Here is a 13,975-nt window from a genome sequence, read left to right as displayed (position 1 = left end):
GATCCAGCTCACCACCAGGTGGTGATCAGTTGACAGCTCCGCCCCTCTCTTCACCCGAGTGTCCAAGACATACGGCCGGAGGTCAGATGAAACAACCACAAAGTCGATCATCGACATCCGGCCTAGGGTGTCCTGGTGCCATGTGCACTGATGGACACCCTTATGCTTGAACATGGTGTTCGTTATGGAGAAACTGTGGCTAGCACAATAGTCCAATAACAAAACACCGGTTCTGTTCATTATTTTTATGGACAGATTTTCTAGGCACAGCCAGGGGCCGGAGGGAGTCCAGTTTGGGGACCACAGGATCTCGTCTCTGCTTTTTGCAGACGACGTTGTCCGGTTGGCTCCATCAAACCAGGACCTCCAGCATGCACTGGGGTGGTTTGCAGCCGAGTGTGAAGCGGCTGGGATGAGAATCAGCACCTCCAAATCCGAGGCCATGGTTCTCAGTCGGAAAAGGGTGGCTTGTTCCCTTCAGGTTGGTGGGGAGTTCCTGCCTCAAGTGGAGGAGTTCAAGTATCATGGGGTCTTGTTCACGAGTGAGGGAAGGATGGAACGGGAGATTGACAGGCGGATCGGTGCAGCTTCTGCAGTATTGCGGTCGATGTACCGGTCCGTCGTGGTGAAGAAGGAGCTGAGCTGTAAGGCGAAGCTCTTGATTTACTGGTCGATCTACGTTCCGACTCTCACCTAGGGTCATGAGCTTTGGGTCATGACCATAGGTGAGAGGTGACTTTACTTCGGAGAATCTGCTGGGAAAGGGTTTGTCAAAGAAACTTTATGATTGTCTAATTAAGTACTTAAAAGACACTGGGATTGTACAGACAATTTAGGTATAATAATTTTTCTTTATTTTTAATTAATCGTTATTGGTTTTTGTTTGTTTTTGTTTTTAAAACTGCTAATCTTATAATCCGCAATCCAGTAGGTAGCAGTAATGCGCCTGAAAGCTCGTTTGTCATCCGCCATGTAAAACAAGGAAGAAGAAGAAGAAGAAGAAAAAGAAGCTGAAGCTGTACTACTCAGGCATATCCCAATTTCTTGATTTGAAATTAAATTCCTTATTAACATTCATATTCAAAACGTTTGATAAGAACACTGGGATGGGTGTGAAACTGGTAGACATTTGTATAAAGTCCAAAAATTGGTTGGCATGGACTGGTAGTAACTTGCTTGAGAATAGGTCACACAAGTTTAAATTATAACCTGCACAAAATAGGTAAAACCCTACAGGTCTTTGTCCACACTGTAGTCAGATAGAGACTGTAGAGCATGTTCTGTTTATATCCAGTGCATATCATGAGCAATGTGCTCAAATGAAAGTGTTACTGGAAAAAAAGAAGATTACTAATATATCACTAGAGAGTCTTTTGGGCAGCAATTGTAAGACAATACATAGAGTTGTTATTAGTTATTTGGCAGATATAAGTATTTTGGATAGAATTTAGTAGTTTATGCAGTTCTAAGAAATTTTTTAATATGTATTCCTACGGTTCTCTTAGCGTTCCACGCTCCAGCCCAGCAGGTGGCAGTAATGCACCTTAGGTTGGCTTGCAATAAACACCATAGGCAGAAGAAGAAGAAGCTGCTGCACTAGAGGAAGGAAGCAGCAGTGTTGTAGCATTGTGTATTGTAACTTATGTACCACTGTTTTTATCTGGCATACTTGGATAGTAAATTGTATTACCCACAATAATTCTATATTGACGAGCTAGGTGATATGTATCGTAACTCGGTTCACGTTAGTACTCTTAAGAACGCAAGTTAACAGAAGTTTGCTAGCTAACGTTAACTGCAAAAGGTAACGTTACAGATTTAATATTAGCCACTTATGGCCAAGAAATTACTTTATCTAACGTTAAGTGTAAGGTTTAATTTGAAATAACGAGATGTGCATAGAACTGTCGCTTCTTTATAAGTTCAGCAAATAATTCTGGATAGGCAATTATTTGTCTATTTGTCCTATTCTGATTATATCCAGTATTGTTTTTTGTTTTGCCCCAGGTCATGCTATACTCCATTCAGAACACTACAGAAAGTTAGTAATTCTTTGCTTATTTCTATTTAGTGCCTACTTTGTAGAGCGTAGTCCTTTGGGAATCAGTTGTCTTCTGATATACATTATTTTAATGTAATGTTTTATCAGAACTAGAGTTAGGTGCGTTATTTGTGTTTCTTCGGCCATGAATGGAGTATCTATTAATATGAAACTTGTTTCCAGGTTCTTTGGCTATTTGCTTTTGCTGAATTTCTGGTGGACGTACACAATGGATGAAGAATCAGAGCGAGCCAAGCGCTGGGAGGGGGGCTATGAAAGGACATGGTAGACCGTTTAACGATGGAGATTTTCAGCTTGAGATTTGTCTTCTGAGGCAACATAGTGAGATATATGTATTCTCTTACAGGGAGGTGCTGAAGGAGGATGAATCTGGCTCACTCAAAGCCACAGTAGAAGAGCTTCTGTTCCAGTCCAAAAGGAAAAGGTGTGTGTGTTCATGTACAATTTTATTTTGATACAATTGTTGTGAGGACTGAATTTAGGGTTCAGGTTAGAATAAGGGCTAGGTGTTAGGTGTTGAAGGCAAAGTATGAAGTAACAGAAAATAAAAATACTCAAGTAAAGTACAGATACCTCAAAATTGTACTTAAGTACAGTACTTTAGTAAATGTACTTAGTTACTTTCCACCACTGCTGAGAAACCTGATAATGACTGAATGAATAATACTTGTTATTCTTAAGACTCTAAACACATAGTACTGGAATTAAATTTTTAGACACTTCTTTGTTATGGTACAGATGAGACCTGTTCATACTTTAGGTAAATATATATTTTTCTTCTCATGCTCTTCCTTCTAGGAGTAATTTATTTACTGCTATATTGCTTGTAGAATGTTTTTACTTGCTGCTGTTGTATCACAACCCTTTGCTGGTCAGACATAAGAAGAAATAGGCTAATTCTCCAAATGGTTATTGTCACTACAAACTTACCTGCTTCTTTGGTTACTTCATAGGGTGATAGTGAGCCATGGGCAAGTGAGGCTTGGAATGGTGAGTGAGTTTTTCCTTCTTCCTACACAACCTTGCACTTTGCTAATTATCCAGTTCTAAACCTGAAGGTCTCAAAGATCTCATGTCTCATTACATGATCTCATTACACTTTTGATCAACATTATGTATAACATAATTGTTTCTATAGATTAATGTTGACATTGAACTAATTTATATTTTTTTATTTTACAATACAACTATCATGATTATGGCAAAAACAACCCAATTTGAAGACACCATAAGGATGCCAAATCAGTTACCCATTATTGTTTTTACTTTAGTTGTTCACTGTTGAACTGGTCTGTTTGAAGTGCAGAGCACAAGATTTTTATATTAGAACACCCAGTGCTAGCATAACACTATAGTCTGTACAGGGATGAGTGTGTTTTGTTTTTAGGAACATAACACCTCATGTTTACAGTGTAATTTCAATGTTTAAAGATGTCTTGTGCTCTAGATGCGTCACCTCTTTGTGGTCATTGACTGTTCAAGAAGTATGGAAGACCAGGACTTGAAACCAAACCGTCTCACCTCTACTCTAAAGGTAAATTCTGTACTGCATCCATCACAGTGAGCCAGCAGCCATACAGCAGAAGGATCTTTAAAAGCATCATCTCCTTCCTCCATTCCTCCACAGCTGATGGAAGCTTTTATCGATGAGTATTTCGACCAAAACCCCATCAGTCAGGTATGTTTATGCAGTCAAGAGTTCTGTGTATGTTTTACACTGAACTGTATTGTGACTATACATTTAAATTCCTTCAACTCTTGATTAAACACAAGTCACAGGTGAGTTTATTGGAGAAAAATGTGTCTTATTCAAATCAAATTTATTTATATAGCACTTTAAAAACAAGTGATGAACAAGTTGATCAAAGTATTTTACATGGGCAGAATGAGATCACAATGAATAACTAAAATAAAATAAACAGAATCATTATTAATTCCTATATTATTAATGTTATTTTATCCACAATTTTGTATCCATTATGTTTATGTGGGATAAAAGTTAAAATGCTATGAATGCCAGCTAAGATACAGTAGATTTTTACCAACATGATAACGCTACAATATGAAAAAATAACTATCATTGCATCATTTTAAATCTAATATAGTACAGTAAAAGACAATAACAATGAACCAGACTAAAGCTGACAGAGGCTTTTGTGGATAATCAGAGGAACATTCTGAAATCAGTGACTTTGAAATTGGCCATTTGGGATCATATTTTGGTTTTGTATCCTCTCTAATGAATGACTCATTGAGGAAAAACTACACAGATCAGCAACGCATCAAATGTTGGACCAGGTTTGTTAGTTATGGAACTACAGTACTGTTGCCATCAGTCCCTAATCAGAAAGACCAACTTCTTAATTTGCAGTTATACAAAATCTGCAAACATGTTTTAATACTTTCATTTCAGACTTCATTGTATTGATTTGATTTTCTTAGATTATAACAACAGTATATTGTATCTGCATACAGTGAATTACATTTTAAAAATTGTATAACTAACCATTTATCTCAATGTGTCAAGTGTAATTTTCCAGAATATTTAGTCTTATTTCAGGCAGTATAACCAACCATGTAAAGTGGTGCATACAATAATATGGATGTAAAAGAATGTCTCACACAACCCTCATTTACAACAAGTCAGAGATCAGAGCAGCTGTTTCCCAGGAGTTGTAGTTAGCTCTCTAGCAAGTGGTTATATTAATTATATTACCCATAAAATTACGTTTGTCTGGTGTGAAGTGTTCAGAAAGCAAAACAAAAAACAGGACTGTCTTCTTCAACTACTACTTCAACATCAGTCAGTCACTGTCATTTGATCTAATAACGTGTTATGTCTCTTCAGGTGGGCATTATCACCACAAAGAATAAAAGGGCTGAGAAGCTGACTGACCTGACAGGTGAGAATCACATACAATACGTTCCTAGTGTTAGACGCTACCCCTATGTGTATGTATGTGTATGTGGCAAGAAAAAGTGTGTGAACCTTTTAGAATGTTTTTCTGCATTAATTTATCATAAAATGTGAAGTGATCTTCATTTAAGTCGAGTATTGACAAATATTATGTGCCTAAAATCAACCAGTCAACCAGTTATTAATTCCAAGGGTTCACTTACTTTTTCCACTACCATTTTGAATGTTGAATGACTGTGTTCTATAAAGACATGAAAGGTCAGAATTTTTTTTGTTATTATTTTAGGCACATTATCTTTGCCAATACTATTGACTTAGATGAAGATCAGATCACATTTTATGACAAGTTAATGCAGAAAACCATGAAATTTCAAAAGGTTCACATACTACCAAGCAATGGAAACGGGCCTGAATATAAACTGTGTTTTAGTATGTTATAACCCCTCAATACCTCACCAAGCGTAATGACATATCCAACTCCACCATGTGAACTGAAAACATCGCACTTAGTAATCTAAGTGCGATGTTTGCAGTTCACTGGGGAAAGTACTATTACCCTATTTTTGTGTATTGCGGTTTTAATGCTTTGTTGCCTTTATGTAACTTTTTATTTTAAGACTAAATGTTCTTTATGGATTTTGACTCCTTACCTGACTCCAAAGGGGAGCTGCATAAGAATTCCTAGACTGTCTGTTTATTCATAAATGGCAAGTGTGTGTGTGTGTATGTGTATGTGTATATATATATATATCTTCTTAACGCATTTGCCTTTTCTTTTTAAAAAGCAGTGAAACACCACTATGTCCAGAGAAAGCCATACTCCACAGTGCTTTTTTGCCTCTGTCATCTGTTCAGTTACTCAGTTACCCTGTATGTCTTTAACACAATATACTGTGTTGTGGTTGTCTTGTTTGACCACCAGGAAATCCAAAGAAACACATTGCTGCTCTGAAGAAAGCAGTGGATACAGTGTGTTTAGGAGAACCATCCCTGTACAACTCTCTCAGCCTGGCCATACAGACCCTCAAGTAGGTTTTGTAGTGTTTTTGTTTCAGATTGGCTTCTGTGACATTACTAATTGTCATTCAGCTGATGTCTGTCTTTGAATAAAGGCACATGCCTGGACATACGAGCCGGGAGATCCTGATAATCCTCAGTAGCCTCACCACATGTGACCCATCCAACATCTATGAGATTATCAAGGTGAAGTTGTACCGTAATTCCTTACCAAGAGTTGCACAATCAGTGTCCACTTATTAACTGCTGAAAATTTCTGCCATTAGGTTTACAATAGTGACAAGAAAAAGTAAGTCAACTATTTGGAATGACCTGGTTTTTTCTATAATTTGATCACAAAATGTCATCCAATCTTCATCTTAGTCACAAATATAGACAACAGCAAGGAGCTTAAGTGGTTGGTTAAAGCTCCTTTGGCAGCATGAACCTTAAACAGGTGCTTCCTGTAGCTTAGGAATTCATTTTCCCCTCCACAATGGCAAGCTGTTTAGATCCAGAGGTACCAAAGCAGCCCCAGATCATGATGTTGGTATGTTCTTGCCTTTTTACACCATATGTAGTACTGCATATTCTTTCCAAAACAATTCAGCCTTAGTTTTGATCAAAACATTTTTCCAGCAGTGTTGGAGAGTATCAAGGTGGTCTTTGGCAAACTTTAGGAACACTGCTGTGTTTTTTTAACAGTATTAACCCTTTGTGAAACATGATGTTTTCCTGTTCCATGTTAAAGTGAAATCATCCCAGCAGTGAAGTACAGTGAAAGGAGCATCATGATTTAGACCTGCCTTGCCTCTGAGCCTGGACAGCTGCCATTATTGAGGGGGAAACTGAATATCCAGGTTTATTAGGGAATCCTACAGGATAATGTCAGGGTGGCTGTCCACCAGCTGAGACTCAATAGAAGCTAGGTAGGACAATGACCCTAAACATCGAAGTAAATCTACTACAGAATGGCTTCAGAGACAGAAAATCCACCTCTTGGAGTGGCCCAGCCAGAGCCCAGACCTCAACCCAATAGAGATGCTGAGGACTGAGCTCAGAGAGCCACTCAGTCCAGACATCCTAAAAATGTCTGTGCTGAAGCAGGTCTGTGAGGAAGAGTGGTCCAAAATTCCTCTTGTGACTTGGATGAAGATTGGATCACTTTAATGTAGAAAACCAGGCAATGGTTCACTTACTTTTTTCTGCCACTGTATATATCTGGCAGTTACTTTCAACTTAGTATAAATGCAACTCTTGCTCTCTCCCCACATTTCTGGTCTCCCTCTCAAAAGAACCTGTCATGTATAACTGTGTTCCTCCTCTGTCAGACCCTAAAGTCTCTAAAGATTCGGGTGTCAGTGATTGGCTTGTCAGCAGAGGTCCGGGTGTGTACGGTGTTGACCAGGGAGACTGGTGGGTTGTACCATGTTATCCTGGACGAGAGCCACTTCAAAGAGCTGCTGATGCTGCATATCAAACCTCCTCCGGCAAGCTCCTCATCTGAATGTTCCTTAATACGTATGGGTCAGTAAACTACCCTCTATATTTTATGGACAATGATACACCGGTCAACAGATCTGAGGATGTAGTTGAGAAGTTTAATAGGTTTTTTTGTGAATGTGGGTCCTGGTTTAGCAAGTAGCATTTGTACAGACGTCAATATAAATAACAATACAATTGAAAGGAATATGTGTTCTATGTTTCTGAAGCCAGTAGTTGAAAAGGAAATTATAGAGATAGTGAACAAATGTGGTAATAAATCGTCCAGTGATAGTGATGGTATCACTATGACAATGGTTAAATAGGCAATCGAGGGGATATGCAAACCATTAACCCATGTTTTTAACATGTTGTTTCGACTTGGGCAGTTCCCCAATAATATGAAAATAGCAAAGGTTATTCCATTGTATAAATCTGGGGATAAGCATCATATACAACTTTGCATTTGTGAGCAAAAATGTTTTTTCTTTAAAATCAACACTTATTCGTTTTTGTCTGTTAGGTGTCTTTCTTTTTTTTACTGTTTGTTGAACCCAAATGCCCAGCATGCTTATTTATGAGCAACTTTTTAAATGAACTGAGTCATTCTTTAGGTAAATACACTAAAGCTGAAGTCAGCTGAAGAACCTGCTCGGCCAGGACAAACAAAACAAATCAAGGGTTTGTTTGAATACTGTGCAAACAGCGCCACCCAGTGGAAGACAGAAAAGCAACAGCAACTGCTGAGGAAGACGACACTGTTTTCCTCTGTCATTCACTGCCTGCACATGATCCTACACATCCGAAATAAATTAGTCAGCAAACCTGAATTTTCCTCAATAAAATACACAGAGGACAAAGTGTTACTTTACACAGATATCCTACCTACCACTCCTGTTTTAATTTCACTTTGTGTTTTTTTTACGCTGTGTTCACGTGGCGTTCCAAACATAAGGTCAAACTGCCCCTCACCATTTAAGTATAAAACATCTGGGTTTCACAAACAGCACAAAATAGCAAAGAATATATCGATATTGGCAAGGGTTAGATATATTTTGGACGGGAAAGCACTACACGTTTTGTATTCTTCATTGATTTTACCATACTTTGAATATGGTGTTGAAAACTGGGGAAATACATACATAAGCTCACTTCAACCATTGTATATATTACAAAAAAGAGTGATAAGAATTGTGCATAAGATGGGGTATAGGGATCACACCAATGTAGCTTTCATACAGTCTAAATTGTTAAAATTTTTTGATTTAGTGGGATATAAGACTGCTGTGTTTTTGTATAAAGCCAGGAACAATTTATTACCTGGTGGAATTCAAAAACTATTTAATGAAAGGGAAGGGGGATACAATTTAAGGGGTCAGTTAAATTTAAAAATTCATGTTATACGTACAACCAAAAAAAGATTTTGTATTTCCATAAGTGGGGTAAAACTATGGAATAATTTAAGTGTAGACATAAAAAATAGTAATAGAATTGATGAGTTTAAACATAAATATAAAGGTATGTGTCAATCAAGATATATGCAAGAACAGGCTCAATGATTAATTACATGGACAATTGTGGGTGTGGTGTACACTTTGTATTACTTGTGTGGTGTAGAAGATAATTATTTTAAGAATGTAATTATGTAAGAATGTTAGCACTGTTATAATATAATAATCTTCCTACTCCATTCAAGCATGTACTAGGTATAAGCAAACTGATATTGGATTATGTGTAAAATTATGTGTGATGTCATATCAACTGTTTTTACATGCTTGAAAGAATAAATCAAAAAAAAAAGTATACAAATGCTAGGTAAAACAATGTGCTTCATGCAGTATGCTGTAACCTGATTTACACACATTACAGTGAGTACACCAAATTCTCACTCAGGGGAAAATGGTCATAACATCAGCCACAGATGCAGAATTCAGGAAATAATTCTCTACCCTGAAGCAAGGGCACACTAATGTCCCATAACTGCAACAAGCACCAGTTCTGCATGGTTCTTGGCCAGAAACTCCAGGCTGAGTAGAACAGACTGGATGGATTCAGTTAGCACATGGACTGTGTGCTGCGACCCAGGTGTAAAGTCGCTGAAGTGGTGCCCAGTGTATCCAACAAACTCTTAATATAACATCATCCTTAAACTTTGAATTTGGACACAATATCCTCCTTTCTTGGGAGGAAGGACTGGAGAAAATTTGAAATAATTCCTTTGTAAAATACAAAGGTTTTCCTCAAAGCATTTTTGAACATTTGGAACCTCCCCGTTTTACCTCTAACACCACTAGAAATATGTAGACTTAGACAGATAGGAAAAGCACAAACAGGTTTCTTTTTCCTTACATTCACAAAGACTATTCCTGCTCCTCATCAAAACATTACGATTATTCCTGACTATAAAAGCCTTTACTGAATATTTGTCTCAGACCTATTTAATTTGAGTCTTGTGTTTACACAGGTTTTCCTCAGCACACCGTTGCCTCTCTGACTGACCAGGATGCCAAGCCTTCATTCAGCATGTCGTAAGTAGGAAACACGGTAATGTAAAGCTTGTGGGCAGGACTGTGAGAAGCCACTGTGTACTAGAATGAACTGTCTTTGTAATGTGCTGTTCCTGTTGTGTGTTTCCCAGTCATCTAGACAGTAGCAGTGGTCCAGGTTTGTCTCTGGGAGGATACTTCTGTCCACAGTGTCATGCTAAGTATACAGAGCTTCCTGTGGAGTGTAAAGTCTGTGGTATGTTTAGATGGGAAGATTCATGCTTTATGTATGTGTGTGTCAATGTAAGATTAGATGAAATTTGAATTTTCTACCTGTGGCATCAAAAAGTATTGTAGTTCTTTTGCTTTTTTTTAAAGTACTGTGTTTACAAGCCAATAGAAGTATCATAGCTCTAACTGGTGTGTGTGTGTTTGATGCATTGTCTCCAAGGTTTGACTCTGGTGTCAGCCCCCCATCTTGCCAGATCCTTCCATCACCTCTTCCCACTCCAGCCCTTTGTAGAGAGTTCGGTGGAGGAGCTCCAAGGAAACAGGTGGCTTTGATACACTTTCACACTCATGCATACTCACACATGATACTGTCTAACTCTTCTGTGATTTGTTTTCAGGTTCTGTCAAGCCTGTCAAGGGGAACTGAAGGATAAAAATGTAAGCACAGTAACTGAGTGCTCTTTATGACAGATATTTTTTTCTTGAAAAGGGTACTCCCCCAATCTTAACCTGCAGTTTCGTTTACTTGTCACAGAAAATACTATTCAGGTTGTGAAAAACTAAATCAGAGAAAATAATCCTGATGGTGTACCGATGTATACTTCTTCAGGGGTACTGAGGGATAGTGCAGATAAAAAACACAAAATTATGATGAAATTTAAAAAGGTCCACCCACTACTGTTGTAGGTTTTTTTTTGATGTTCTGAACATTGCATGTGCTTCAGACATACTGGCTCTCAGAAATGGTTACAAACAGAAAGCTGGCAGCATTATAGATTTAAGTATACATGTTTTGCACGTATGAGTACAGCACAGTGCAGGCAAACAGGTTTTAATATCAGTATCTTATTCCAAACTATTATGGCTGATTACAGAAAAAGAAAGTCCTCAAGAGAGTCCTCATCTCCAACTTCCGAGTCTGAATACAGTCAATGCTTGAGTCAGAGTCCAAGTCTGAGTCATCAGTGCTCAAGTCCAAGTTGACTCGATTCTAACTTGAGTCTGAGCCCTAGATGCTAGTACTACAACACTGCTATCCATGTATTTGTTTTTACAAAAAATAACACAAATAAGATTAAAAATAATGTGTTGATCTTCAACATCTTTTTTTCTCATTTTTGGCATTTTATGCCATTTATAAGATCAAAAGAGTTGTAGGGATGTTAGGAGATGAGGGAAGGAAGAAAGCTAGTCTCTGGACAGATGTGAATTATGGATGATGCTGTTTGTGTTCTGTGCCTTGGTCGCCAGGATGCCCTGATCTATCTCATATCTATTGTCACAATTACCAGAAACATATTCAGCCTCATGACGGATGAGATGTGTGGAGATTGAAAGATGTGGGCATTTACTAGGTCAGGAAGGTTTAAGAGATGCTATCAAGTTGCTTTACAGCAACTGTAGGATCTAGTTCCTTTGCAGCGTCACCTGTACTCCAGACTAAAAGTCTTGATACCTGGATCTCTGCTGGTTCAATCTTGACAGTTCTTTTCAAAGTCTGTCTTATGCTTCCCCCAGCTACATGGAACTGGAGTAATAAATTACTGGTTGATTTTAAAAAAAGAAAACTGAAATATACTAAGTGTACAAATGATGTAATTTATTAACTTCAAGTTCAGTGATTCTGCCCTTATATATCTGCCTTCTGTCTTTGTTTCTAGATATTCACGTGTCCATCATGCCACAGTGTATTCTGTGTCGAGTGTGATCTCTTCGTCCATGATTCACTCCACTGCTGTCCCTGCTGTATTCACAGTCAGAACACCCCCTTGTAAGATCTGAAGTTGACAGGCTAACTGTCAGAGACTGAAACAAAGGTGGTCATTCATATGGTGATTACATGCACATTAAGCCCTCACTGGCTCATCATAGCAGTGTTTATTTTTGATAGGGCAGATATGATGCTTTGTACCAATGGTCATATTTCAGTGTTGCTGATGATTGACACCAAATATTGGGTAATTTCAGTTAATCCATATATTTGAAAGTAGAGGCAGGTGTATTTTTGCTTACGATGCCTCTGATTTGGGTCAAAGCTGGTGTCTGATCTGAGAACTGCATCTGAGCCACTTTACTGTATGTCAGTATAGTATAGTTTCTGTACATTGTTTATACACAGTTTTGTACTGCAGTTCTGATTGTGACGTGGCAGTTACAATAAAATGTTTGCTGTTCCTGTTAAAGTGCTTTAAGCAGTCAGAAACTAATGTATGATTTCTTAAGTGTATAGTGTATCATTTATCCACATGCTTAGATTTTCCTTTTTAAAATTCGTTTTTGTTAGGCCAAGTTTAGGTTTAGAGTCAAGAACACACGATTCTGTCTCGTACGGAATACGGTGTGTTATTGTTGATAAAAATGACACATTATGTACCTCCACAGTATGTTAGTGAAGTAGACCTACCCTCAGATCTGCTGAAGATGACGAAATCGTAAGAAGTCGTAATTTCCGTCTCTGTTCCGCTTGTGCGGAAGCTCGTGGCGACAGTGATCAGAGTCCAGTTTCTAGTTTAGTGACAATGTCCCGCACTCTGAACGGAATTGTAGCGGTGTGTCCTGATCTTGGTATTGGGAAAAAAGGAGATCTGCCCTGGCATCCTGTGAAACTCATGTAAGTCACGTCGGCAGACGGTGTGGTAACTGTTGATGTGAAAGTAATGGCTGTAACGCATGAAAGCATCAGTAACTGAGATGTAGGCCTCAAGGTTAACATAGTTAAATATTAGCGACAGTGACCTATGAATGTATTGCGTTTGTTTACTATTGAATGTGTGAGGCGTGTTCTTTTTATATTGAAAAGAGAAGACTAATAAGGATATATATTTCACAGTGTGAAATTTATTATGCATTAACGTATCCAAATTAGCATGTGCACGTGGGCCTTTACTGTTTAGGATAAAACAGAAAAGACTGACCTCAACTTAGTGGTATACAATATTTGTATGAAAAGGTACTACTATCTAATTGGTCCAAAACTGTTGGGGGGAAGTTGTGGTTTAGACTTAACTCTCCCGTTATTGGTCCTTCAGTCCGTCCGTCCTCCAATCGTCCTCTCTGCTCCAATGGTCGTGGACAGTGCCCTAAAAAGGGGAGGAATATCTATACTGTCTTAATTTCTACATAAAAACTTCTTCCTTTGGTTTCAACTAACTGCTCCGCATTGCTTTCCGTTTCACTTAATTAAAACTGTTCTGCCTGTGTGTGTGTGCGCATAACTGTTCTCCCTTTGAAGCTTTCTCATCTACGTCTAATCTATTTTAATAAACTTGGAGTCTTACCGTACCAAGTCTCCTTTAGGTCCACCGGTCCAGAGGAACGATAAGTAACTATGAGCTCCCTTAGCTACAGCCATAAATCTAATGAAATTCAGTAATTTAGTGGACAAGACTCATGATGTTGCATTAGTGTTTCAGTGACTCACACAGTAAATATTTGACCAGTGGTTCAGTGAACACATACAGTGGGTACAGAAAGTATTCACACCCCCTTAAATTTTTCACTCTGTTATATTGCAGCCATATGCTAAAATCATTTAAGTTCATTTTTTTTCCTCATTAATGTACACACAGCACCCCATATTGACAGAAAAACACAGAATGTTTGACATTTTTGCAGATTTATTAAAAAAGAAAAACTGAAATATCACATGGTCATAAGTATTCAGACCCTTTGCTCAGTATTTAGTAGAAGCACCCTTTTGAGCTAATACAGCCATGAGTCTTTTTGGGAATGATGCAACAAGTTTTTCACACCTGCATTTGGGGATCCTCTGCCATTCCTCCTTGCAGATCCTCTCCAGTT

At 38.2% G+C, this 13,975-nt stretch overlaps 1 protein-coding gene across 5 annotated transcripts in view; it reads left to right on the top strand.

Annotated features, from left to right (window-relative positions):
* Positions 1-1,574: 1,574 nt before the first annotated feature.
* Positions 1,575-13,975, top strand: part of gtf2h2 (general transcription factor IIH, polypeptide 2) — a 26,144-nt gene continuing 13,743 nt past the window's right edge. The window contains exons 1-16 of one of the 5 annotated variants that reach the window (XM_020599220.1): positions 1,575-1,804; positions 2,008-2,041; positions 2,225-2,326; positions 2,409-2,486; positions 3,016-3,052; positions 3,510-3,596; positions 3,690-3,740; positions 4,911-4,965; positions 5,902-6,007; positions 6,092-6,182; positions 7,307-7,502; positions 9,922-9,985; positions 10,096-10,121; positions 10,395-10,497; positions 10,573-10,612; positions 11,836-11,945. In XM_020599220.1, coding sequence (XP_020454876.1) covers positions 2,271-2,326; positions 2,409-2,486; positions 3,016-3,052; positions 3,510-3,596; positions 3,690-3,740; positions 4,911-4,965; positions 5,902-6,007; positions 6,092-6,182; positions 7,307-7,502; positions 9,922-9,985; positions 10,096-10,121; positions 10,395-10,497; positions 10,573-10,612; positions 11,836-11,945 — 1,100 coding nt within the window. In that variant the 5' untranslated portion in view covers positions 1,575-1,804; positions 2,008-2,041; positions 2,225-2,270. Of the gene's footprint in view, positions 1,805-2,007; positions 2,042-2,224; positions 2,327-2,408; positions 2,487-3,015; positions 3,053-3,509; positions 3,597-3,689; positions 3,741-4,910; positions 4,966-5,901; positions 6,008-6,091; positions 6,183-7,306; positions 7,503-9,921; positions 9,986-10,095; positions 10,200-10,394; positions 10,498-10,572; positions 10,613-11,835; positions 12,358-12,587; positions 12,786-13,975 lie in introns of those variants that run through there. The other 4 variants (XM_020599218.1, XM_020599221.1, XM_020599219.1 and 1 more) reach the window with 4 other exon arrangements.

The sequence above is a fragment of the Monopterus albus genome, unplaced genomic scaffold (assembly GCF_001952655.1).
Source record: "Monopterus albus unplaced genomic scaffold, M_albus_1.0 scaffold40.1, whole genome shotgun sequence".
Classification (NCBI taxonomy): domain Eukaryota; kingdom Metazoa; phylum Chordata; class Actinopteri; order Synbranchiformes; family Synbranchidae; genus Monopterus; species Monopterus albus.
The sequence above is the reverse complement of the archived record's forward strand: the minus strand, read 5'-3'. Positions and strand labels throughout refer to the sequence as shown.